Source organism: Scyliorhinus canicula, chromosome 11 (assembly GCF_902713615.1).
Source record: "Scyliorhinus canicula chromosome 11, sScyCan1.1, whole genome shotgun sequence".
NCBI lineage: Eukaryota > Metazoa > Chordata > Chondrichthyes > Carcharhiniformes > Scyliorhinidae > Scyliorhinus > Scyliorhinus canicula.
The window spans coordinates 57,706,903-57,734,867 of record NC_052156.1 but is presented as its reverse complement, the minus strand read 5'-3'; the positions used below and the strand labels follow the sequence as shown (position 1 = coordinate 57,734,867).

Here is a 27,965-nt window from a genome sequence, read left to right as displayed (position 1 = left end):
TCTGCTGAGAACAGTTACCACTTTGAAATCACCAAATGAACATTCCCCAGCCTGCAGAGTTCACACACATCCTTCTGTGATTGCAGCTTCTCCCAAACTAAAACTAAACTAAAACACCCTGTAGCAAACGGCCTGAAGCGAAAGTAAAAGCAGACAGATAGCCCAGCTCCACCCACACTCTGACATCACAGATAAACACCCATTTGAAATGAAATGAAAATCGCTTATTGTCACGAGCAGGCTTCAATGAAGTTACTGTGAAAAGGCACATCCACTGCAGCTATTTTTATAAACACCCATTTATTAAAGGTACTCTCACATGACATATGGTATTACAGGTAAGCTGCAGCAACTTAGCCTTTTAATTTGGAGTCCGCTCTAAGTTAATAACTGACTCTGCGGTTCCAAGCTGAAAAGGAATTTTTCACACACCACTTCTCTTTAAAATTCTGAAACTTTGTGTATTTGCCAGTACTTCCCTGCATATAACACATTGACATTGCCTTCTTACTTGCACGCCACAGTTCAAAGATTGCAGGTTAGGTGGATTGGACATGTTAACATTTCCCCTCAGTGTTCAAAGGATTACGGGAATAGGGTGGGGAAGTGGGGCTGAGTAGGCCGCTGCTTTGGAGGGTTGGTGCAGAATCAATGAGTGGAATAGGCCTCCTTCTGCAATGTAGGGACTCCAGTCACTTGAGAGTCTCTAGAGCGAAGTAAAATTGAAATAGCAAGTCTCTATTGAAAAACAATTTTTCAAAAGTGTGTATGTGAATATATTTGAGAATTTTGTTTTCCCAAGTAGAAATGAAAGGATATGCGAGTACTTTGCCCAAAAAGGTGCTTCTATTTGAATTGAATTTTATGTCACGAAAGTGGGATTGCCATAGTCCAACAGGAGGGTAATACTTGGCATGATAACATTGGGCTGCGAGTCAGACATCATCATGCAATGAGCAATATTAAAGTTAGTGCCCACCATTTGGAAATGATTAATTAAAGGAAATTTAAGCTAATTAAAAGTCCAAACCCAATCAAACATTCCCAATTGGTCAACCAAATTCATCCTTGTGATGCACTGTCTGTGCACAAATTTGAAAGCAAAACGATTCATTATCCAATTGGATGATGCTTGACCGTGAGCCAAATAACTTTTTTCTTAAACCTTTTTCAGTATTTTTATATCTGATAAAGAGAAATGTTTGAGAAAAAATGGGTGAAAAAACAATCTTAAGTTGGGTACACGTGAAACATGGCAGGTGGGAAACAGTGGGTGCAATCTAATGCAGATGGGAGGCACGGTAGCACAGTGGTTAGCACTGTTGCTTCACAGCGCCAGGGACCCGGGTTTTATTCCTGGCTTGGTCACTGTCAGTGCAGAGTCTGCACGTTCTCCCCGTGTCTGCGTGGATTTCCTCCGGGATGCTCCGATTTCCTCCCACAAGTCCTGAAAGATCTGCTGTTAGGTGAATTCTCCTTCAGTGTACCCGAACAGGCGCTGTAGTGTGGCGACTAGGGGATTTTCACAGGAACTTCATTGCAGTGTTGATATAAGCCTACTCATGACACTAATAAGGAGTATTATTATTATTAAATTACAAAGTGTTATTTCATGGGTTTTGCTGGGAGTTTCTCCCTGACTCTTTGTTGGCGAGTTCTCCACCACTATCTAACCATACTGGTCACTTTTTCAGGCCCAAGGGAGTTTTTACCCGGTCGAGCCCATACTTAAATTTTTTAAAATCACTGGGGAGCTGAATCGCTGGCCAGACCGGCTCCTCCAAGGTCTGGGCACCATTTTGAAAGGGTGCCCCAATCTTTAAGTTAGCTTGAGGGTCCCCCACCCACAGACAATATCACCCCCACTAATATGAGCATTACTGCCCCCCCCCCCTCCCCCCCAGCACTATGGGGTCGCTGAGGGGACCCCGACCTTTCACCCCCCCCAAAACCTTCCGGAGGCCCTTCATACCCGCCCTTCACCACCCCACCCTTCACACACACCCTCACCACCACCGTGCCGCCTAGCATTTTAATAATGATGGGCAGTTCTCCACCTGTGTGTGACTTGATTGAAAATCATTGAAAGTGACTTAAAAAAATCATACCAAACCATTGAATAGTTTTATTGGTACACACTAGTCAGTTTCTTAGTTTTTTTTTGGCATGAAAAGCCTTCTAAAATATGCGGCGAAAAGCAATTTGTAGAGCCTTCCTGAATCAGAGTAACTGAATCTCATTATCTCAATCTGAGAGTTTGGCCAGATTCAGGTGAATTGTGGCAGATGTAAATAGTTTGGGGTATAAGTCACTTCATTTTTAAAACCCGACTGTTTGCGCTGCTGGTTCAGTCGATTACATGGGAATCAAGACACAAACTTGTGGGAACAAATGGAAACTACACCATGGCTCTTAAATGTGCAATTACAGACAGAGATTCTGACATTCTTGTGAAATCTGTGCATAATTTAATGTACATGTATTTCCACATCAATGAATCACTGTGGTATGATTTCTATCAACTATCCATTGGAGACAACATTGTAGGACTTTTAGATGCAGCATCTACTCTTACGGGAGATGTAAAATAAAGATCTCTCTTCCCAGCTCAACAAAGACCTAACTTGAGCCTTTTTGAAGCACCCTCTGCTACACCTGTGTGACTTTTGTTTTCTCAAACCAGCCAGCCTTGTGCATTAAAAGTAAAACCCTCAATTAACGTTAATGGAATTTCAGGAGGACTGTTTTCTGGTGAAATTTAATGGCAAGGATAACGTGATGAATATGAAATTGGCAAGAAACTTGGGAGATAATATGAATGAGCAATATTTTTTTTAATTCTTTGATATCACGTCCAGTTTTTCTCTCTCTGAAAAGATTGAGCAAAATATAATAAAGGATTTTGCCAGGAATTGCAGACCTGATTACTTGACCAATAGCAACTTGTGTTTTCTTCTTTTGGTTCAAATCAATATAGCTGGTCTGCACTTTGTTTACCTGATGAACCTAAGCTGTTTCAATGTCAATTTGGCAGTACTAAATGAGTATTCAAGGAGAGAGGCATTGTTACATAAAGTCATAGATGGAGGCAAGTCTACAAAAAGTGGGAATATAATAGAAATCTCCTGTCTGGTTCAAGCATCTATACAGGTGAACTATCGAATTTCTTTAAACTGGCCACCACTCATTTTATATGCAGTATGTTACCAATAATGGAAGTCTTTTTTTGTGTGAATATTTTTATTCGAAATTTTTACATCATAAATAACAGAAAAGAAAAATAGAAACAGAAGAAAAAACAACCCCCCCACCCCTGAACAGAGCAATGAAAACAGCGAAAATAAATAAACTACTAAACAATGCAATATACAATGAACAATAACCAATCAACAATAATAGATCCCCAACCAAAGATAGACAAACCCCCCCCCCCCCCCCCCCCCCCCGGGTTGCTGTTGCTACTGACCATCCCCTAATGCTCTGCCAGGAAGTCTAGGAATGATTGCCACCGCCTGAAGAACCCCTGCTCAGATCCCCTTAAGGCAAATTTCATCTTCTCCAATTTAATAAACCCTGCCATGTCATTAATCCAGGATTCCGCGCTTGGGGGCCTCACATCCTTCCACTGAAGCACAATCCTTCGCCGGGCTACCAGGGATGCAAAGGCCAGAATACCGGCCTCTTTCGCCTCCTGCACTCCCGGCTCTTCTGACACTCCTGATATTGCAAGCCCCCAACTTGGCTGAACCCTGGAGTTCACCACCTTTGATAGCGTCCTCGCTACACCTCTCCAGAACTCCTCTAACGCTGGGCATGCCCAGAACATGTGGGTATGATTCGCAGAACCCCCTGAACATCTCACACACCTATCCTCACTCCCAAAGAACCGGCTCAGCCTTGCCCCGGTCATATGCGCCCTGTGCAGTACCTTAAATTGTATCAGGCTAAGCCTGGCGCAAGAGGAGGAAGAATTCACTCTTCCCAAGGCAGTTGCCCACGTATCCTCATCGATTGGCTCCCCCAGTTCCTCCTCCCACTTACCTTTTAGCTCCTCCACCGAGGCCTCCTTCTCCTTGTGTATCAACTGGTAAATTGACAAAATCCTACCCTCTCCGACCCACACCCGTGACAACACCCTATCCTGAACCCTGGGCGCCGGCAGCAGCGGGAACCCCACCACCTGACGCCTAACAAACGCCCTTACCTGCATATATCGGAAGGTGTTTCCGGGGGAGAGCCCGAATTTCTCCTCTAATTCCCTAAGGCTCGCAAACCTCCCGTCGATGAACAGGTCCCCAATCCTACGAATACCCACCCTGTACCAGCTCCAGAAACCCCCATCCATTTTCCCCGGGGCAAACCGATGGTTCTCACGTATTGGGGACCACACCGAGGCCCCCACCTCCCCCCTGTGACGACTCCATTGCCCCCAAATTTTAAGATTCGCTGCCACCACCGGGCTCGTTGTGTACCTCATCGGAGGGAGCGGTAGCGGTGCCGTCACCAGCGCCCCCAGGCTCGAGCCCAAACAGGACGCCATCTCCAACCTCTTCCAAGCCGCCCCCTCTCCCTCCATTACCCACTTGCATACCATAGCCACGTTGGCAGCCCAATAATACCCGCAGAGATTAGGCAATGCCAGCCCCCCCCCTTCCCCCCGTCCCTACTCCGCTCCAAAAACACCCTTCTCACCCTCGGGGTCGCCTTAGCCCACACGAACCCCATGATACTCCTGTTGACCCATTTAAAAAAGGCCTTGGGGATCAGGATGGGGAGGCACTGAAACAAAAACAAAAACCTCGGGTGCACCGTAATTTTAATGGACTGTATCCTACCCGCCAGGGAGAGCGGCAGCATATCCCACCTTTTGAATTCACCTCCATTTGTTCCACCAGCCTCGTCAAGTTAAGCTTATACTGGGCCCCCCAGCTTCTAGTCACCTGAACCCCCAGATACCTAAAACTCATCTCTGCCCCTTTTAGCGGAAGCTCACCAATCCCCCTCTCCTCGTCTCCCGGCTGCACCACGAACAGCTCACTCTTCCCCATGTTAAGCTTATATCCGGAGAAATCCCCAAACTCCCTGAGGATCCTCAACACCTCCGGCATTCCCACCACTGGGTCCGCCACATATGATAGCAGATCGTCTGCATACAACGATACCCGGTGTTCCTCCACCCCCGCCCCCCCCCCCCCCCCCCCCCCCCCCCGCCGCACCAACCCCCTCCAATTCATGCACTCCCTCAAGGCCATGGCCAGGGGCTCTATCGCCAGCACAAAGAGCAGGGGGGATAAGGGGCACCCCGCCTCGTTCATCGGTATAGCCGAAAATATTCCGACCTCCTCCTGCTCGTAGCCACACACGCCACCGGGGCCTCGTACAGCAGCCTCACCCAGCTGACGAGCCTCTCCCCAAACCCAAACCTCCTCAACACCTCCCACAGGTATCCCCACTCCACCCTATCGATGCCTTCTCCGCATCCATAGCTACCACTACCTCCGCCTCCCCCTCCACCACCGGCATCATAATTATATTTAGGAGCCTGCGTACATTGGTATTCAGCTGCCTCCCTTTCACAAAACCCGTCTGATCCTCGGGTATAATCCCCGGGACAGAGTCCTCGATCCTCGTGGTCAATATCTTTGCCAGCAGTTTCGCATCTACATTGAGAAGCGAAATCGGCCTATACGACCCGCACTGCAAAGGGTCCTTGTCTCACTTCAAGATCAGGGAGATCAGTGCCCTAGACATCGTTGGGGGCAGGATCCCCCCTTCCCTTGCCTCATTGAGAGTCAGAACCAGCAGCGGGCCCAACAGGTCCACGTATTTCCTATAGAATCAATAATGGAAGTCTTATATAGTAGCATTGTGTCAACTTAAAGACTAGGATGATCAGATATAAGTACATGAATCTCTTATTTTAAATTAAATTTACAATCCATTTTAAATGGGAAAACTTTATAGACTGCACTGGAGGAACAGTGAAGCTGGGTAATTAGGGATTTATTTCTTTCTCCAGTACTCTGATATTCAAATAGTAACTTTGCCTCCTGATTTTAATTCCTGTCTAACTAGTTATTTATGGGCCAATTGCAGAAGGCATTGGGATATAGATTTAGTTACACAACAATTTATTTCTCAACATTGACAAAACCATAAGGTGGAACCGCTGGTTCCACCCACTGCACGCCCCAGCACAGGTTTCCCGACAGTGAGGGGTACATTCAAAGGGAAACCCCATTGACAACTAGAACATAGGGGCCCCATTTGGGGCCTCACGGTAGCATGGTGGTTAGCATCAATGCTTCACAGCTCCAGGGTCCCAGGTTCGATTCCCGGCTGGATCACTGTCTGTGTGGAGTCTGCACGTCCTCCCCGTGTGTGCGTGGGTTTCCTCCGGGTGCTCCGGTTTCCTCCCACAGTCCAAAGATGTGCGGGTTAGGTGGATTGGCCATGCTAAATTGCCCATAGTGTAAGGTTAATGGGGGGATTGTTGGGTTACGGGTATACGGGTTACGTGGGTTTAAGTAGGGTGATCATTGCTCGGCACAACATTGAGGGCCGAAGGGCCTGTTCTGTGCTGTACTGTTCTATAGAAACATAGAACAGTACAGCACAGAACAGGCCCTTCGGCCCTCGATGTTGTGCCGGGCAATGATCACCCTACTCAAACCCACGAATCCACCCTATACCCGTAACCCAACAACCCCCCCCCTTAACCTTACTTTTTAGGACACTACGGGCAATTTAGCATGGCCAATCCACCTAACCCGCACATCTTTGGACTGTGGGAGGAAACCAGAGCACCCGGAGGAAACCCACGCACCCACGCAGACTCCGCACAGACAGTGACCTAGCCGGGAATCGAACCTGGGACCCTGGAGCTGTGAAGCATTTATGCTAACCACCATGCTACCGTACTGCGGAACCAGAACTTCCTGCCGCTGACCAATGACTGCTGCAAAACACACGGCGGGTTGTGCAGATAATCCCACCCACTTGTTCTCTTATGACTTAACGTGAGGATTCAGGCACACTTAAATGTAACCCATAACCTGGTACAAGATGATATTCAGTTCAAAAGGATGAGTTGTGTTGCCTCTTCAGGCTGTGGAGCTATGAATATATCAAAATGGTTCAAGAAAAAGAGGAGCTTTATAAATTTGCTGGTCTGCTCTAGGGTTTCCACAGAGGAATAAATGGCCTGTTACTGAAGCAATTATAGAAATGTTTTATAGATCATAGAATTTACAGTGTAGAAGGAGGCCATTGGGCCCACTGAGTCTGCACTGGCCCTTGGAAAGATCACCCTACTTAAGCCCACATCTACACACCATCCCCGTAACCCAGTGACCCCACCTAGCCTTTTGGACACTAAGGGGCAATTTAGCATGGCCAATCCACCTAACCTGCACATCGTTGGACTGTGGGAGGAAACCGGAACACCCGGAGGAAACCCACGCTGACACTGGAAGAAAGTGCTAACTCCACACAGACAGTCACCCGAGGCCGGAATTGAACCTGGGCTTTTTTGAGAGCTGCAAAATAAGTATTATTAAAAGCAAATCCTGATTGAGCAGCTTTGCTGAGATTAAATTGTATATTTTAAAACTAAACCAGCAGAAAATGGCCAACAGTGCATTTCACATCATTGCAGCTCAGATGAAAATTCAGGAGATGAACATCTGTTTCCTGCAAGTGGAAAACCTCCCCTTTGATTACATAAACAAACTGGGTATTCAATATCTGATGATGAACTACAAGAGAAAAATAATCTGATTTATTTAAGAAGGTATGGGGTGACATTGGCCCAAATTCACCGGTCATCCGGATTCACTTTTCCCGCTGGCAGCGTGCCCCCGCCAGCGGGTTTTGTGGCCCCATGGGGTGGTTGCAATGGGAAATCCTATTGACAAGTGGCAAGAAGATAGAATCCCACCGCCAGTGAATGGCATGCTGCTGAGAAACACATGGCAGGGGACTGGCGAATCTTGCCCATTGAGTTGAGAAGAATGAGCTGTGTTTCTTTCCTCCTTAGCTACAGAGATATGAATATATCAAAACTGTTTTTAGAGAAAGGTGAACTTTACAGCTTTGCTGCTCTGTTCAATTTGTTAGGCTTCCTGTTCAGAGATATCATAGAATTTACAGTGCAAAAGGAGGCCATTTGGCCCATCGAGTCTGTACCGGCCCTTGGAAAGAGCATTCAACTTAAGTCCACACCTCCACCCTGTCCTTGTAACCCAGTAATCCAACCTAACCTTTTGGACACTAAGGGGCAATTTAGCATGGTCAATCCACCTAACCTGCACTTCTTTGGACAGTGGGAGGAAACCGGAGCACCCGGAGGAAACTCCACACAGACAATAACCCGAGGCCGGAATTGAACCTGGGACCCTGGAGCTGTGAGGCAGCAGTGCTAACCACTCTGCCACCATGCCACCTTCATCACTGAATTAAAGGTCTGTTCCTGAATCAGTTCTAGAATTGTGAAATGTTTAGCTGAAGGTTACTTTATAAACACAGTATTAAAGTCAATGTTAATTCCCTCGCTTTGAGAACCTTGTGTTGAACTGAATGACGTTTTGTCACCAAAGACAATTTTCAGGACATGAATCACAAAGTACTGATTGGCAGCACGACTTGTGCCTGGACCGCAGAACATTTGAAAAGAAAGGCACGAGTTACTTTTTGAAACATGGAAGATTCCTTCTAACCATTTAGAGGCCGTCAATCACAGTAATTTACTACAATGGTTCCCAATATTTTCCTTTATGGGGACCACTGATTGTCATCAAAAACTTTTGCAGACCACCGCATACACAAGCCATTTTAAACATTATTTTTTTCCTTCTTCTTGGGCAGTCCCTCAGCTTCGCGGATGATTTGCTTCCACTCCGGGGAGGTGGGTTCTGCGGTAGTTGAATAGTCCAATCCTGGGTCCGCAGGCTGTGCCACAGGTTTGGCAGGTGGTGTTTGATGAGGTGGGCAGGTGGGATGCCCCTGATTCTGCACTCTCCTTCCACTGTTTGCTTGGCCTCTGCATGCTCCACCCTACGACATGCAAGATGATTAGTGCCCTCGCGGATGCTTTTTTCTACAGCTTGTGCATTCTAAGGCAAGCGATTTCCAAGTGTCGGTGGGGATGTTGCATTTCTTTAGGGAGGCTTTCCGAGTGTCCTTGTAGCGTTTCCTCTGTCCTCCCCGCAATCGCTTGCCATTGCAGAGCTTGGAGTAAAGCACTGGTGCTTGCTTGGCTTCTTTGCACCTCTTGACTGCTGCTGTGCTCACCTCTTGGCTCTCACTCCGGTAGCTGGGCCTCGAGCCTTTTTTATATAAATTTAGAGTACCCAATTATTTTTTTTTCCAATTAAGGGGCAATTTAGCGTGGACAGTCCACCTAGCCTGCTCATCTTTGGGTTGTGGGGGTAAAACCCACGCAGACATGAGGAGAATGTGCAAACTCTACTTGGACAGTGAACCCAGGGCCAGGGCTGTGTGGTCTGGTTATGGTTGAGTGGCCCTGCTGTCCTGGCCACTGCCCCCTGATTCCCCGAGACATGACGTTTGCCTGGCCTTATTCGGACCTCCCAACTGCTGCTCTGTTTTCCTCTCAGCTCTCGCTTAAGTGGCCGGGCCTCGAGCCTCGGCAACTGCATGCACTCCTGACTGCTGTTGCTGCCTATCTGACCTGGTGGTCACTGTTCTTTTTGTTTGGTTGCCCGCTCATCCATCCTCCTCACCCATGGCCTGGAGGTTGAGAGTCGCCCCGCTGCTCCCCTCCACGGCCATTGGCCAGCTCTATCGCCTCGCTGAAGGCTTTGCGGGCTCATATCCTGATCTAAGGTCGGCGAACTCACTTTTGCCTGTCCGCCATGCCAAGTGGCAGAGCCCTGGCTGCTGCTTTGCATCTTTACTCAATGAAAGTAGGGTGAGTAGGGTGATCATTGCTCGGCACAACATCGAGGGCCGAAGGGCCTGTTCTGTGCTGTACTATTCTATGTTCTATGTTCTATGAAAGTTCAGAAACTTCACACCAATTCCGCAGATCCGTATCCAAACTGCTCTAAGTCTCCACCACCTCTGCAGGTCTGGCAAACTGTTTTCTGCTCTAAAGGGGAGTTCACCAATCAGAGCCCCAATGCTGTACTGTATTTGCTGCTGATAGGCTCAAGAAATTCGAATCGGCCCACCAATGCTCTGATTGGTGTTCCTACCACAACAATCAGCTCTCCCTATGGAACCCCCCCCCCCCATTGGCCAGGCTCACACGCTGCAGCACTGTGTGTTTCATTGAAAGTCTACTTGTAGTCCGACTTCTTAATTGCAGAGATTAATATCATACTGAAAATTACTTCAAATGTATTTTAACAAGGATTTATATACTACATATGCAATCCTCGTAATTGTTTCTCAACTGACATTTTATTCTCAGACTTTTTTTCCTTCAACGGACACAGACCATTTGCAGTACCCTCTGGTATACGAACCACATGTTGGGAACCATTAATTTAGTATATTCCCTGACCTATTGTCAAATATTCCTAACAAATGACTATGTCTCAGGCAAATGATGCGAATGCCAATCCCAACATTTTTACTATGGTGCAGTTGGTTAGTTAACAGTTGAATTCGCTGCTTTGGGTGGAGTTTTCAGTTCTGTAATGGGAGGAGTTGAACGCTATTTCAAATCTGGTTGGTTTTCAGAGAAACATCTCATTTCCTCCCGAGATTTCAAAAACAGATTCACAGCTGAGAGAAGGCTTCCAGCCAAGGGCAGTGCACGTTCTGTTAAATGATCTCTGCGCAGCCTTCTTCCGGGAGACACGGGGTGGTGACATGGAGAACGGTTTATTTTTTTTTCCATTCGGCTCAGGAAATTCAACTCCAGAGAGGGACGGGGAAAGATTAATTGCCCTTTTAACTATTAACTACCAGGACCAGCTCCAGCCTGGGAACATGACGGGGTCTGCCAACAATTAACCTCTGAACTATGCAACAGATTTGGGATATTAGGTATTTAGGTGTAGACGACTTTGGTGCAGTCATTAACTGGCTACTGTGGGAGGAGAGCTTCTAGTGTGTGCTCTGAGTGTGAATGGTGAGCTTAAGTTGCTGCTTATCCAGATACAAACGAACCGATACAGCAACTAGCTCAAAATTGACACAAAGCATCACTTTTTAGCTCTCTCAGTAATTAGTGATGAGCTGAATGAATCTGGAAGAATACTTTGTTCTGTTACTGTTCTGTGACATTCACTACTAGTCCTGATGCTATATATTTATTTCAAAATTTATTTTTGTTCTTTGGGACCTCGGTGAATATTTTGAATCGTTGACAGAAGTGATCCAAATTGATTGTCAAAACACATCTTGCCTGCGTTGTGCGTCTGTCAGAGATAGCAAATTGCATAATAATTTTTCCTTTGAAGCCAGTTTTGCTGCAGCTTTATTCAGATCATGCATTTTTCGACGGCAGCCAGGAAATTAGGAAATGAGCAGAGAATTCAGTTACAGCATTTACTGGCGGTTGGTGAGGTTATAATAGAGTTTTGTCTGCCTTGTTAGTTTAGGACTGGAGGGTGCAGGAGTTTTTTCGTCAGGGCTCTGCCACGAAAACCATTGGCCTGGCTTCAAACAACGCGGGGCATGCCTTGGAGTCTGCCCAGGAAGTGCACTGAAAGGGGAGTTTGTTTAGAATCTGACCTGGTTCTTTATAGCTCCTTACCCTTTGAATAGTGCAAGAGAATAAGCTGATGTAACTTTGCTGCTGAACAAAGTTTTTTCAACGTAGCCTGAGCTGTTTAACTGTCTCTAACTTTGAAAGAGGATATTTTTAAAAATGGCTTCAACTTTCATGTGTGGAATGGAAGATCTGCTGTTTAATGGCAGCCGGTTTGTATGGAACCTAACAATGACAACTTTGAGGAGGTGGTATACTGAAAGACTGAGGGCTTGTCAGCAAATACTAAGGACATGGTGTGGTTTGCGTGATGTTTACCAGGTAAAATAATAGAACACGTTCTGTTGTGAGGGATGTGTACTCCGATTGTTAATAAGATGTTGCATGCTGCATTTTGTTTCCTTTTAACATCATTATTGAGTTTGTGTAACACTTTCTTCAAAATATGTTTGCTGAGAAAATTGTTTTTGTATTTTATTTGATGTTACAGCCAATAATTACATATTTCCATCTGATTAAAGTAAGTAATTTAGTTTAATTTTTCAGGGCTTAAAGGTTAATCATGATTAAGAGATCAACCATTCAGCTGTTTGTTCAATTCTCGACATTAAAATACTCAGGAAATAATACAAACCGAGATGGAGGAAATGACCGACACATTCAGGAGATTTAAAATGTGACAAACCACACTTAAATCTTCTGAAAACTTTGAAATAAGGCTGAACTGCACCATGATATTGAGTGGCAATAACAATTTCCTTGTCCTTTAGCTACAGCTGAACTGAATTGCAGATCATATTTACAGCAGGACTAAAACTGTTAAGAGATACCCTGATTAAAACACTTTCAATTTCAGGTTATATATGGACTGTACGAGTTGTACCATAATAAAAAGACATTAGAAAAATACTTAGAAAATGTTTTTACAGGGTCAGGCTGATGAAATGTCCTCTCACTAATACATTAACGCATGTGATGGGTGTTGGAAAATACTTCAGAAGACTTTATTATCGCTACATAATGGTTAAAATTCTGTTTTATATGTCAGTACAGTGGTACAGAATCAGGTATTCACTGCATAAAGGGATAAAGTTTAAAAAAAGAGGGAGGAAGTCTGGTCCTCTGAAAGGGATCTTTAAGCAGCTGATTAGATAGTAGCAGTGGCAAAGAGCAGGTTATCCATTTCACATTCTTGGCTCGGATGATCCAAAGAGGTTTAAGTAGTACGATAGATGTAAAATAGCTTATAAAAATATGGACCAAAAATAAATAATCAAAGTGACTAACGCTTGATGCATTTTTCTGATTTACACAATTAATCAGACACTTTATAATTTGTAACATTATTTTGTTTCCATGTCCTTCCCTTCTCTTCTGAATGGAGTGACTCATGCTGGAGTAAAGTCCAGTGGGGTCCACCACCTTTTTGATACCACATATTTCACAAATGGATATAGGCAGATGTTTTGAGGGGGAATCACACCCATAACAACTTGTTTGGATGCAATGTCCACATGTGCACCTCACAGCATGGGCTGCTGGACAGTGGTCAAGAGCAGGAACCTCTCTCGGGTAGACCACCTGGACTGCCATCCTGGATGAAACCAGTGAACTGGATCTTGTGATTTCGATCGGTATCCCTCAGAGTCACACTAGGTGAAACACAAAGCAATCCAATGAGCTGGTCTGTCATTGTAATCTGCATTAAATAGTATTGGATGTATTTTTCATTTTGGGTATGACATCTTGTTAGAGAACCTTTTAAAGGGCAGACAGCTGATGAGATCCCTCAAGCAAAGCTGTCTAATGCAACAAAGAATTCTAATTAACTCCCATGTCAAATTCTTCTCTGAGTTTTGTCAAGAAGTTTTACATAAATTGAAGTTTAAAATAAAGTAAGCTAATCTGTGACTTTGTTATGGGCCAGGGTTTAGAGAACCCCAAAGTGTATCATGGAGATCACCTGACCCACAACTTTTAATAGATTGTGATATGGGGAGCATACGGCCCACTCTACAGGTTTGGTACAGCAGAAATGGAAAAGTATTTTTTAAAAGCAAAACAAAGTATATGGTATACGGTAGCACGGTAGCATTGTGGATAGCACAATGGCTTCACAGCTCCAGGGTCCCAGGTTCGATTCTGGCTTGGGTCACTGTCTGTGCGGAGTCTGCACATCCTCCCCGTGTGTGCGTGGGTTTCCTCCGGGTGCTCCGGTTTCCTCCCACAGTCCAAAGATGTGCAGGTTAGGTGGATTGGCCATGATAAATTGCCCTTAGTGTTGGGTGGGGTTACTGGGTTATGGGGATAGGGTGGAGGTGTTGACCTTGGGTAGGGTGCTCTTTCCAAGAGCCGGTGCAGACTCGATGGGCCGAATGGCCTCCTTCTGCACTGTAAATTCTATGAAACATTCTAGGGCAGCAGGGTAGCATGGTGGTTAGCATAAATGCTTCACAGCTCCAGGGTCCCAGGTTCGATTCCCGGCTGGGTCACTGTCTGTGTGGAGTCTGCACGTCCTCCCCCTGTGTGCGTGGGTTTCCTCCGGGTGCTCCGGTTTCCTCCCACAGTCCAAAGATGTGCGGGTTAGGTGGATTGGCCATGCTAAATTGCCCGTAGTGTCCTAATAAAAAGTAAGGGTAAAGGGGGGTTACGGGTATAGGGTGGATACGTGGGTTTGAGTAGGGTGATCATGGCTCGGCACAACATTGAGGGCCGAAGGGCCTGTTCTGTGCTGTACTGTTCTATGTTCTATATTCCATGAACTCAAGTTGCCCTTTTTAAACAAACAGTGAACATCTCAGCAACCATTAATTAAAATACAATCCCCAAAGACTACAACACTAAGTGATCCTTTAAACTTTCCTTTTAACATCCATATGACTTAAAACACCTTTTACCAGAAACACATCCGGTTAAAGTCATTACTGTTATTAGTTTTAAATCACCAGGATCGATTTACAGTCTTTAGATTTCAGAGAGAGATTCATACACCTTCTGGCTGTGACTGCAGCTATCCAGCTCTGAAAACAAAACTAAAACACACCCTGCAGCAAACAGCCTAAAATGAAAGTAAAAAAGCTGACGGACAGCCCAGCTCCACCCACTCACTGCAGTGGTAAACACCCATTTCTTAAAGGTACTCTCGTATGACACCTCACCCCAAGCAAAAAAAATAAACCATCAACTTCAAGATGGTTTCATTTTTCACCTTTTCACTATCCTTTAAGAAATGCACACAGTAAATATACTTTTTCGTTTTTAAAAAAAACAACACACTCAAACAGGCATAATAATATAGTCCATTTTTTTTTCTTCTTCCTTCAACTGGAATCCTCAATTGACAGTCTCTTTGAACAAGAAGGACTTTGCACGATCCATCCATTTTTCTACACCTCGGCATTTCTCTTTAAAGTCAGATACTTTAGTTCAATCTGATCACAGAGTCCCTTGTAATTCTCCAACAGGTGAGCATTGGTTATCACAGCTTTCAGGCAGTCAAATGCCTGCTGAAACTCCACTGTCCATTGAAATTTTCGACGTTTCTTCAGCAAGTCTATCAGTGGAGCAATCACGCTACAAAACTTTTATACAAATGTCCAATCAAATCCACTCATGCCAAGAAATCACATTATTTCCCTTCGTCTTGAGGGTATCGGAAACTCATCAAGTAAAGTGACTTGAGCTTTTTCAAATTCACTTTTGGCTAGGTTTATCACCATACCCGCCTCCTAAAGTCGATCGAATTACTCCATCAAATGTTTCAAATGTTCTTTCCATGTCTGGTGAAAATTACCAGATCGTCGATGTACACTGCACAATTGGGTAATCCTGAAACAACTTTGTTAGTTAACTGTTGAAATGTGGCTGGGGCGTTTTTCATGCCAAATGGCATAACTTTGAATTGGTATATATTATCTGGAGTCACAAAAGCTGAAATCTCCTTCGCCCTTTCAGATAAAGGTACTTGCCAGTAACCTTTAAGTAAATCCAGTTTGGAAATAAATTCTGATTGTCCCACTTTCTCAATGCAATCCTCCAAACGTGGGATAGGATAAGAGTCCGTTATTGTAACTGCATTACCCTTTCTATAATCCACACACAACAATTGGGTACCGTCTGGTTTTGGTAGCATCACTATGAGTGAGCTCCATTGGCTGCAACTCACTTCAATTATGCTATTTTTAAGCATACTCTCAATCTGTTTGTTAACCTGTGCCAATTTTAAAGGGTTAAGTCTGTATGGATGTTGTTTGATTGGAACAGCATTTCCCACATTTACATCATGTATAGCCATTTTAGTACTTCCCAATTTATCTCTACAAACTTGCGCACGTGATATCAATAACTCTTTCAGGTCAGTCTGTTTTTCCTATGGAAGGTAACTCGACAATTTATCCCAATTTTTAAGAACATCCTCGTTTTCCAATTTAATTTGAGGTATGTCAAACTTACAGTCATCTGGATTTGGTTCATCACTTTGAGTTAGAATCATTAAAACCTCCTCCTTTTTCTCTCTTTCCCTTCCAAAGTACCTTTTAAGCATATTCACATGACACACTCGGTGAGTCTTCCTTCTATCTGGTGTTTTTACCACATAATTCACCTCACTTAATTTACTTTCAATCTGATAAGGTCCACAAAACCTTGCTTTTAAAGGTTCACCTACCACTGGTAACAATACTAAACATTATCTCCACTGGCAAAACTATGAACTTTGGATTTCTTGTCCACAACCCCTTTCATCACATTTTGTGCAACTTTTAAGTGTTGTCTTGCCACTTCACCTGCTCTATTTAATCATTCCCTAAAATTTGACACGTAATCCAATAATGTAATTTCTGATTTCTCACTCACCAATTTTTCCTTAATCAACTTAAGTGGTCCTCTTACCTCATGCCCAAAAATTAGTTCAAAAGGACTGAATTTAGTTGACTCATTAGGTGCATCCCTAATTGCAAACTGTACGAATGGAATTCCTTTGTCCCAATCCTCTGGATAATCCTGACAATACGCCCTCAACATTGTCATTAATGTCTGATGCTACCTTTCTAACACTCCCTGCGATTCTGGATAGTACACAGTTGATTTGAATTGTTTTCTTCCGAAGCTATCCATAACTTCTTTGAATAATCTCGAGGTAAATTTTGATCCTTGATCCGATTGTATTTCTGTCGGTTGTATTTCTGTCTGTAGTCCAGATCTATGAAAAAATTTAAGTAAATCCTCCACAATCCTGTTAGTTGTAATATTACGTACTGGAATGGCCTCTGGAAACCTAGAAGACACATCCATTATTGTCAAAAGATATTGATTCCCACTTTTCGTTTTTGAAAGCAGTCCTACGCAATTAATTAGGACCCTTGTAAAAGGTTCCTCAAATGCTGGAATGGGTATAAAAGGCGCTGGTTTTATCACTGCTTGAGGTGGTTTCCCTATCATTTGACATGTGTGACATGATTGACAAAATTTAACTACATCTTTATGTAGTGCAGGCCAATAAAAATGTTTCTGGATTTTAGCTTGAGTTTTCTTTATTCCCAAATGACCTCCCACTGGTACCTTGTGCAACTCGCAAAACATCCTTTCTATACCCTACCGGCAATATTACTTGATGAACTTCTGCCCAGTTTTCATCCGCCTGCATATGTAAAGGTCTCCATTTTCTCATCAAGACATCACTTTTACGGTAATAACACTCTGGTATACACTCAGATTCCTCTTCCGTGTATGCTTTCTGATACATCCGTTTTATTTCTACATTTTCTGTTGTAACTTCGCCAATTTTCCTGAACTAAAAATATCCGCCTCATCCTCCACCTGTTCTTGTTCTTTTTCAACCATCTGATCAAAAATTGTTTCTGATAATTGCGCTTCAACTTCATCTTCACTCTTTGACTTTGTCTTAACTTGTGACTTTGCGACCTTGTTACCACACAATCCGGAAAAATCCCAGGATATTCATCCTTCAACACTTCAGTTCTCTGATTCTCCACTGGCCTATCAACCATCGTAGGCATCACTCCGACCTGCGTTCCAGCTATATCATTACCCCAAATAAACTGTATTCCTGGACAAGATAGTTTCTCTGTTACTCCGACTACCACTTTACCACTCTTCACTGGACTTTTCAATCTTACCATCTTTTCTGGCAACATTCTTCCCAGACTACATAACTCCTCATCTCTTACCATTAAAGATTAACTAGCTCCCGTATCTCTTAAAATTGTGACTTCTTTAGCTATTCCTCCTGATACACATGAGTAAACTTTACCCACACAAGTAAATTCTTTAGAGAGATCTGACACCTTCTTATCAATCACCTCTTGATCAGGCTGTACAATCTTTTGCACCTCCTTCGCTTCACTTGGGCTTTCCTTTACCACTTCAACAAACCCCACTATCTAATCCTGTTTTACCACATCGGCCTTCCCAGTGCTTTTCTTCAACCACCAACACTGTGACTTTACATGGCCTAGTTTATTAAGTGAAAAAATTTTAAATATTTCATTTCTTTTCCACTGTCCTGGATTTCTTTTTTAGTCTGAGGTACACTCTCATTATCTCCCATCAGATCACCTTTACCTTTACCCACTTGAGTATTTCTCATGTCCCCAGTTTCTATCCCTCACAGGCCGAAACTGATGTCGGAAACCAAACTTTGATTTATGAACTAATTCATAATCATCTGCCATTTCTGCTGCTAATCTCGCAGTTTTAACCCTCTGTTCTTCCACATGGGTTCTCACTACATCAGGAATTGAACTTTTAAACTCCTCCAAAAGTATAATTTCTCTGAGAGCTTCATACTTTGGTCTATTTTCAAAGCCCTTATCCACCTATCAAAATTACTCTGTTTGATGCTTTCAAACTCCATGTATGTTTGACCAAATTCTTTCCTTAAATTTCTAAACCTTTGTCTGTAGGCTTCAGGCACAAGTTGATATGCACCTAAGATGGATTTTTTCACCTCCTCATATGTCCCAGATACCTCCTCCGGTAGTGATGCAAACACTTCACTAGCCCTACCTACCAACTTTGTTTGAATCAGTAATACCCACATGTCCTGTGGCCATTTCATTTGTTCAGCTACCTTCTCAAATGAAATGAAAAAGGCTTCCACTTCCTTCTCATCAAACCTTGGCAATGCTTGGACATATTTAAATAGATCCCTGCCAAGCCTTCGACAATGATGCTCTTTCTCACTATCCTCATCATTATCATCCAACTGTACGTTTTCCTTTACACCTGCCAATTTTAACTGACTGTATGTTCCATAGCCATTTTCTGAAGGTCAAACTCTCATTATCTTTTTCCCTGATCTGTATCTCCCTTTCTCTTTCTTTTTCCTCTCTATCTCTTTCGTATTCAAGCTGCTTTAATTCTTTCTCATGTTCCATTTATTTACATTGTAACTGAATTTTTGCCATTTCTAATAAGTCAAACTGTATCTTAGGCAACTTTAAATGCTTAGCCACCGCCATAATTGCTTCATCTTTTTGCATTTTGTCATGTAATGTTAACTACAATGTTTTTGCAAAATTTAACAGTCTGCTTTTAGTCTCTGTCCATAAGGTACTGCGTGTGACCATCATCACACCAAAAACTTCAGAGCCTCTGAAAGAGCCATTGTCCACAACACACTCCCTACTTAAACTAGAATACCACACCTGAAAAGCAACCACAATATACTCACCCCTCACTGTCTTTAAGTTCACCAAGCCAATCCAATAGATAGACTGTTATCCCGGACGAGCCTCCAATTTGTTATGGGCCAGGGTTTAGAGAACCCCAAAGTGTATCATGGATGTCACCTGACCCACAACTTTTAATAGATTGTGGTATGGGGAGCACACGGCCCACTCTGCAGGGTGGCACAGCAGAAATGGAAAAGTATTTTTTAAAGCAAAACAATGTTTATTCTATGAACTCAAGTTCATCTTTTTAAACCATACAGTGAACATCTTAGCAACCATTAATTCAAATACAACCCCCTAAGTAATCCTTTAAGCTTTCCTTTTAACATCCATATGACTTAAAACCAGAAGCCCATCAGGTTAAAGTCATTACTGTTATTAGTTTTAAATCACCAGGATTGATTTACAGTCTTTAAATTACAGAGAGAGATTCATACACCTTCTGGCTGTGACTGCAGCTACCCAGCTCTGAAAATGAAACTAAAACACACCCTTCAGCAAACAGCCTAAAATGAAAGTAAAAAAGCTGACACAGCCCAGCTCCACCCACTCTCTGACATCACTGCAGTGGTAAACACCCATTTCTTAAAAGTACTCTCACTACAGATATTTATATACACACCCATTTATAAACCCCATTTCTTAAAGGTACTCTCACATGACAACTTGTGTGTTGGCATGTATTCATATATTTACCTTGTTTGCAGCCAGTTTTACACATGCCTATTAATAAATAGGGGATTCACAGATAAAAAGGACAATTGCGATTAATAAATCATTATTACATAATCCCCAGAGAAAAGGAACGAAGAGTTGGGAGAGATAAATGATCGCATTTAAAGCCAAATCTTTTCTGACTTATACAGGGTCTATTTACAGAGAATGGGGACTTCACACATCTCAGTTCTATATTAATGATGCAGGATCTTTGCCAGCTCCATGTTCAGTATGTGCATACTGCAGCCTTGCAATGCTATTCCGTTTTCTGAAACAGTGTCAGCAGTACCTGCTTCATAAGAACATAAGAACTAGGAGCAGGAGTAGGCCATCTGGCCCCTCGAGCCTGCTCCGCCATTCAATTAGATCATGGCTGATCTTTTGTGGACTCAGCTCCACTTTCCGGCCCGAACACCATAACCCTTAATCCCTTTATTCTTCAAAAAACTATCTGTCTTTACCTTAAAAACATGTAATGAAGGAGCCTCAACTGCTTCACTGGGCAAGGAATTCCATAGATTCACAACCCTTTGGGTGAAGAAGTTCCTCCTAAACTCAGTCCTAAATCTACTTCCCCTTATTTTGAGGCTATGTCCCCTAGTTCTGCTTTCACCCACCAGTGGAAACAACCTGCCCGCATCTATCCTATCTATTCCCTTCATAATTTTAAATGTTTCTATAAGATCCCCCCTCATCCTTCTAAATTCCAATGAGTACAGTCCCAGTCTACTCAACCTCTCCTCATAATCCAACCCCTTCAGCTCTGGGATTAACCTAGTGAATCTCCTCTGCACACCCTCCAGTGCCAGTACGTCCTTTCGCAAGTAAGGAGACCAAAACTGAACACAATACTCCAGGTGTGGCCTCACTAACACCTTATACAATTGGAACATAACCTCCCTAGTCTTAAACTAGGATTCTGGTTTATTAGAGTGTAATGAATGCAGTTCAGATAATGGAACCATTACCAGCTGACCTCAGCTTGGCCTGGTGTTATCCCAGTGGCTGCAACATGGCTTGTAGTGTTGCTGACAGTCATTGCGAGAGAATGTAGAGGGCTTGGAGTAGCTCTGAACCTTGTCGGCCTAACCTCAGACAGCATCACCTCAATATAGGCAGCTCCAGCCTGGCTGAGGGACAACAGGAAGGGCAGTGACGGAGTGGCAGTGGTGGGAGCAGGAATGTTGTCATCCTCAGAAAGGAGAGCAAGTCCATGCCCTGATGCAGTCTCTGACACTCTCTTGGGGCACCATCTCTGCAATCCTGGTGATCTGTTGGAGAGAAGTTTGCTGGACTGCTGAGAGAGCCTGCATTCTCCTTTGGGCACTGGTATCTGCAGTTATGATGGCAGAAGTCTGTGTTCACATGGTACCACATTGGGTCTGCATCTTTCTCACAGCCAGTCTGAGCTTCCATTACAACACTAAGCCTTTGAGTGGCTTCTGTCTGTGCTGCAATGGAAACGGGCATGAGCTATCAAATGCTGCATCATAAGTAGATTGACAAGTCGTGGCGCAAAGTTGGTCACCATCCATGCTGTAAGGGATCAGCTTCAAACTCTGTGCAAAGTCCTGCACAAATTTAGGGATGAATATTACAGGGCTGGGGCAGCAGAGGGCTCACTCCCTCTGGACGTAAAATCAGTGCGGAGCTTATGCGCTCCGCACAAACCCACCCCCACGGCCATTTTGTGCTGTCTACGTGCTAAACAAGGACCAAATGGGTCTTCCATCGCTCACCGGGGAGGAAGTTAGCAATCAGTCCCAGCAGCGGCAAGAGTGCATTAATGAGCACTGCCAGGGCTGCAAGAGAAGGAAGGCTGAGAAGGCTTCTGGATCTCCACAAAGAGCTGAGTCCAGGGTCTTTGGCAACAAGGCTACTTACCCTTGATATGGCAGGTGGGCTGCTCTTTGTGGCAAAAAATGTAGAAGAGGGGCAGTGGAGGGGTAGAGATCAGAAGTGGGTGGATGTTAGGCATAAAGTCTTATTCCGCTGAATGAATAAAAGAAAACTATTTGCAGCTTTCACTTCCTGCCTGATAGCAGAATGTGGATATGACGGGTTTTGAAAAGGGCATAAGACCGGAACATACCATCATCCTGAATGTTCTCACCAATGTTGGACGCAACAACCTCGATATCTACTGGTCCCACGATGCATAGCACCATCTTGCCAGAGAGCTTAACTAATGCAGGAATGGGAAGAATGTTAATCAATGTGTTGATTGAGATGTGGCTGGCCTAGCTGAATAGCTAAAAGAGATGTGAAGAGTATCGGCAAGCGGAATTAAGTATCAGAAGTAAAAGGTACAATCAGTCTGTGTCCTTTATAGTAATTTCCCATTTATTTTGTGTCGGATAACATTGTTATTTTCTGAATATGTTGCAGCATTTTCTTTACTCATGTTCATATAAAATTATACTTCCTTGCTATAATCCCTAGGTATTCAAATTGATATTCAGTTTGTCAACTGAACACTATTAAGCCATGATATGTAAATATGAATTTGTCACATGAACTGACAGAAAGACAGGATTGATAATATCTACAGCTCATTTCATTAAGCTCTGAATATATATATATATATATATAGATATATATATCACTTGTTACTTGTGTCTACTGGGTTTTGAAAGCATGTTACACTGTCAGAGCCAGTCAGCAATGCTGTAATAGAACATAGAACATAGAACAGTACAACACAGAACAGGCCCTTCGGCCCTCGATGTTGTGCCGAGCCATGATCACCCTACTCAAACCCACGTATCCACCCTATACCCGTAACCCAATAACCCCCCCCTTAACCTTACTTTTTAGGACACTACGGGCAATTTAGCATGGCCAATCCACCTAACCCGCACATCTTTGGACTGTGGGAGGAAACCGGAGCACCCGGAGGAAACCCACGCCCACACGGGGAGGACATGCAGACTCCGCACAGACAGTGACCCAGCCGGGAATCGAACCTGGGACCCTGGAGCTGTGAAGCATTTATGCTAACCACCATGCTACCGTGCTGCCCCAAAACAGCACTTTCTTTCATCCTTCCACATGTGAAGGGCAGCATGGTAGCACAGCTGCTTCACAGCTCCTGGGTCCCAGGTTCGATTCCCGGCTTAGGTCACTGTCTGGGTGGAGCCCACATGTTCTCCCCTTATTTGCGTGGGTTTCCTCCGGGTGCTCCGGTTTTCTCCCACAGTTCAAAGATGTGCGAGTTCGGTGGATTGGCCATGCTAAATTGCCCTTGGTGTTCAAAAAGGTTAAGTTGGGTTATTGAGTTAGGGTAGAAGTGTGGGCTTGGGTAGGGTGCTATTTCCAAGGGCCAGTGCAGACTCGATGGGCCGAATGGCCTCCTTCAACACTGTAAATTCTATTATTCTATGAAATAAAGGATAGAATTATCGAGCGGTAGGGTGGCACAATGGTTGATACCAAGGAAGGGGAAGGACCCGTTAGAATGTGGGTCGTAGAGGTCCATATCGTTGTTAAATGCAGATGTAAAAGTGCTAGCTAAATTGGGGACGGGGAGGATGGAAGGTTGTGCCCCAGGAGTGGTTACAGAGGGCCAGACAGCCTTCGTAAAGGGCAGGCAGCTCTCCAGTAATATAAAGAGGCTGTTAAATGTGATTATTACCCCATCGAGAGGACTGATACCGGAGATGATGGTGTCCATGGATGCGGAGAAGGCATTGGACTGGGTGGAGTGGCGGTACATGTTTACAGTCCTGGGAAGGTTCAGGTTTGGACCAAAGTGTTGTGGTGTGCATGCACATGTTATATGTGGCACCGGTGGCGAGTTTACGGACCAAAGAAGGTTTGGGTTACACAGGGGAACAAGGTAGGGCTGCCTGCTGTCGCCACTGCTGTTCACGCTGGCAAAAGAGCCTCCGGGAATGACCCTTAGGGGGTCGGCAGAGTGGCAAGGGATCACTAGGGGGAGCAGGGAGCATCAGGTGTTGCTATATGTGGATGACCTGTTACTGTACTTGCTGGACCCGCTGGAGAGCATGGGGAGGATTATGGGCCTATAAGAAAGTTTGGGGTGTTCTCAGGATACAAGTTAAACGTAGGGAAAAGTGAAGTGTTCCCGCTGAGCCAGTTGGGTGGGAGAGACAGAGGTAGGTTCAGATAATTAGGGATTCAGGTAACGGGAGAGTGGGCAACATTGCATAAATGGAATTTAACAAAGCTGGTGAAGGAGGTTAGGGAAGATTTGAAGAGGTGGGATACGCTGCATCTGACTCTAGCATAGGGGAGTCCAAGTTGTGAAGGTGAACATCCTGCCAAGGCTTCTCTTCATATTCCAGAAGTTTCCGATTTTTGTACCGTAGACCTTTTTCCGGAAGCTGGATACGATTATCTCAGAGTTTGTATGGGCAGGGAAAGTACCAAGGGTCAAGGGAAAGTACAGAGGCAGAAGGGGGGTTAGCGTTTCCAAACCTGCTGCATTATTATTAGGCGGCGAATGTGGAGAAGGTGAGGCGGTGGTGGGAAAGAGAGGGCAGAATGGGTTCGGGTGGAGGAAGAATCCTGTAGGGAGTCCAGTCTGAGGGCTATGGTGATGGCAGCATTGCCTTTGGTGTCAAGGAAATATATGGAGAGCCCAGTGGTGCAATCCACAGTGAAGGTGTGGAACCAGCTGAGGAGGCACTTTTAGATAGAGGGGATGTCGATGTTAATGCCATTGTGTGAAAACCACGGATTTGAGCCGGGGGACAGGCAGTATGTATAGGTAGTAGAGAGAAGTGAGGCTGGTGAAGGCGAGGGATCTGTACCTGAAAACGAGGTTTGCTAGTATAGTGGAACTGAAGGAGAGGGTAGAGCTCCCGAGAAGAAGTGAGTTTAGATACTTGCAGGTAAGGGACTTTGTGCGAAAGGTCTGGAAAGAGTTTCCCCAGGCTACCGAAGTATGCTCTGCTGGAGGGACTGCTGCTCTAGATGTGGAAGGGGAGGGTAGGATCGGAGACATATTTGGATGGCTGGGAGAGCAGTGGTTAACACTGCTCCCTCACAGCACCAGGGACCCGGGTTCAATTCCAGCCTTGGGTGATTGTGTGGTGTGTGAACATTCTCCCCATGTCTATGTGCGTTTCCTCCCACAATCCAAATATGTGCAGGTTAGATGAGTTTACGGGGATTGGGCAGAGGAGTGGGCTTAGGTTAGGGTGCTCTTTCAGAGGGTTGGTGCAGGCTCGATGGACCGAATGGTCGGTACAGACTCGATGGACCGAATGGATTCCTTCACTACAGGGATTCTATATACAAAACGTTTTGCAAAGAATCCCAATGTCTTCCTATTAACAGATCCAACTTTATCAATGTTATCAATCCCCCCAAAAATTGAAAAATGCAGATATATCAACATACAAAAGAGTTAATGCTATCGGCAAAAATAACTTTCACAATTTTTGTGTCCTTTAGAACCAATAGAGTCACTAGTGCTAAGCAATGTGCAGAAATTGGTGAGAAGTGAGGTATGCTATTGTAAGACATTAACCTTTATGCAGAGGGTCCCTCTGAACGACTCATTTTTTTCAATACAATATTTTGATAAGTTAAATCACTGCTGCAAAATGGGGTGGTAACAGTTTAACCTGAAAACGAATTGCAGACAGTTTCAGGGTAACAGTCTTTATTCCACCAATAAAATTTTAATTGCCAGCAGTCTGATGGAACAGAATGGTCTTTTCTTGTTCAGTATATTTCTACATGCCTGAAAGTTGTTAAAAGTTCTTTCATCCTTTGGAGCCTTGGTTATTTTCACATTATTCCCAATCGTGACTTTCCAAACCGACTTTTCACATTGTTATTTTATCCTAACGGAATAATAACTGCATCTGTTTTGTTAATCACATATAATTTCCTATATATGCTATGGGATAAGTTAATTTGTCTTCTAATTGTTTAGGTCAGCATTGATAATGCATTGGACTACGAAATTAATTCTCAATCTGGTTTTGTTTCTGGCTTGACTGCAAACATCAGGATCTCTATGATGTTGTTATGAATCCAATTTGCACACAGCACATGAAGCTCCAAGGCACACATGTAACTGATTTATAAATCAGGCCTTCTTTGATATGCTGCCTTATTGCATTAAAGACAGGGCGAATGCTGAATGTGGTCAATGTGTCACACTAATAAATGAGGTTTGCGTCACAGATACCTCTTGGCTTATAATTTATGATACTGTGTTAGTTTAGCTTGGTCAATATGCCCAACCTCCATTTATAATCTCAATAAGTTCAGCTTCCTTTGTACGACAGCTTACATCTGGACTGGTTGTGTATAGATTCCAGCAAAATTCTCCTGTAAGGACAAAGGAGCTTTTAATCCAAGATGAGAGCAGATCACTCCTACCTCAAAATATGAGTTTAAAGCCATCATAGCTGCTATTTTGATTTTTCAATTATTGCTTAGATGGACTCCTTATTTAAATGCCTCTGATCAATTTATGTAAAAATCTGTTCCATACCAGTTTGACATTAGCTGTCACCAGAACTTAGTTGTATTTACATCACATCGAGCCATTGAGCAATTATTTCACCTCTGCACCATTTTAGTTGATTGTATACAGTATCGATGTCACACCTTGTTAATTAGAGAGCTTTACTGAATAACATGGACAACTCTAAAGTTCACGTCACACCACAAAATTAAATTGGTGCTCTACGCATTGTTGTGCCGTCATCGGTGGGTTTTGGCTATGCCACCACTTGAATGGCTTACCCAATTCGGGTGGAATGCATTGTGTCAATGTTTTGTGTATGAGTTATGTGAAAAGGGTAGTCGGGCAGCACGGTGGCGCAGTGGGTTAGCACTGCTGCCTCACGGCACTGAGGTCCCAGGTTTGATCCCGGCTCTAGGTCACTGCCCTTGTGGAGTTTGCAAATTCTCCCCGTGTTTGCGTGGGTTTCGCCCCCACACCCCAAAAAAAGATGTACAGGCTAGGTGGATTGGCCACACTAAACTGCTCCTTAATTGGAAAAAATTAATTGGGTACTCTAAATTTTTTTTTTAAATGTGAGAAGGGTAGTTAACATTTCAGCTCATCGATCCTGAAATACGTTACAGCCTTAGTCCAAACATGAAGAAAAGAGCTAAATTTCAGCAATGAGGCGAGTGTGTCCTTGACATCAAGGCTTTTTTTTTTGACCAAAGATGTCATCAAGGAGCTATCAAACTTCAGTAAAATCGAAATCATTGGAAATCAGGAGAAAGCCTTATGTTATCTGGCCTCATAACTAGCATAAAGGAAGATAGTTGTGGTTTATGGAGACTAATCATTTCAGCTCAAGAACGTTGCTGCAGGAACACTTCATATCAGTGTCCTAGGCCCAACCATCTTCAGCTGCTTCATCAATGACCTTCATCATAAGATCAGTTGGGGATGTTCACTGATGATGGCACAATGTTCAGTTCTATTTGAAACTCTAGAGATAATAAATGACTTTGTCTACAAGCAGCAAGACCTGGAGAACCTTCAGGCTCAGGTTGATAAGTGGCAAGTAACATTTGTTGACTTCGATCTTTATTAATAATAACCACAATATGCGTGTGTGTTCCGTGTATTGGACAAATTAACACACAACCAGTATTTTAGTGCAATCACAGTTTATTTCAAACATAGGATTAGTTCTGTACTTGATAAATTACATGCTCCTACACATTGGACTATATCTATACAGTCCAAAGATGTGCAGGTTAGATGGATTGGCCATGATAAATTGCCCTTAGTGTCCAAAATTGCCCTTAGTGTTGGGTGGGGTTACTGGGTTATGGGGATAAGGTGGAGGTGTTGAACTTGGCTAGGGTACTCTTTCCAAGAGCCGGTGCAGACTCGATGGGCCGAATGGCCTCCTTCTGCACTG

The 27,965-nt window shown here is 43.9% G+C and overlaps 1 protein-coding gene across 3 annotated transcripts in view; it reads left to right on the top strand.

The window, feature by feature from the left end:
• Positions 1 to 27,965, top strand: part of LOC119973101 (FERM domain-containing protein 4B-like) — a 416,202-nt gene that overhangs the window by 127,250 nt on the left and 260,987 nt on the right. The window contains exon 1 of one of the 3 annotated variants that reach the window (XM_038810631.1): positions 11,561 to 12,004. The exons of 1 other annotated variant lie outside the window; for it this stretch is intronic. In XM_038810631.1, the coding sequence (XP_038666559.1) occupies positions 11,843 to 12,004 (162 nt within the window). In that variant the 5' untranslated portion in view covers positions 11,561 to 11,842. Of the gene's footprint in view, positions 1 to 11,560; positions 12,005 to 27,965 lie in introns of those variants that run through there. One more of the 3 variants, XM_038810632.1, reaches the window with a different exon arrangement.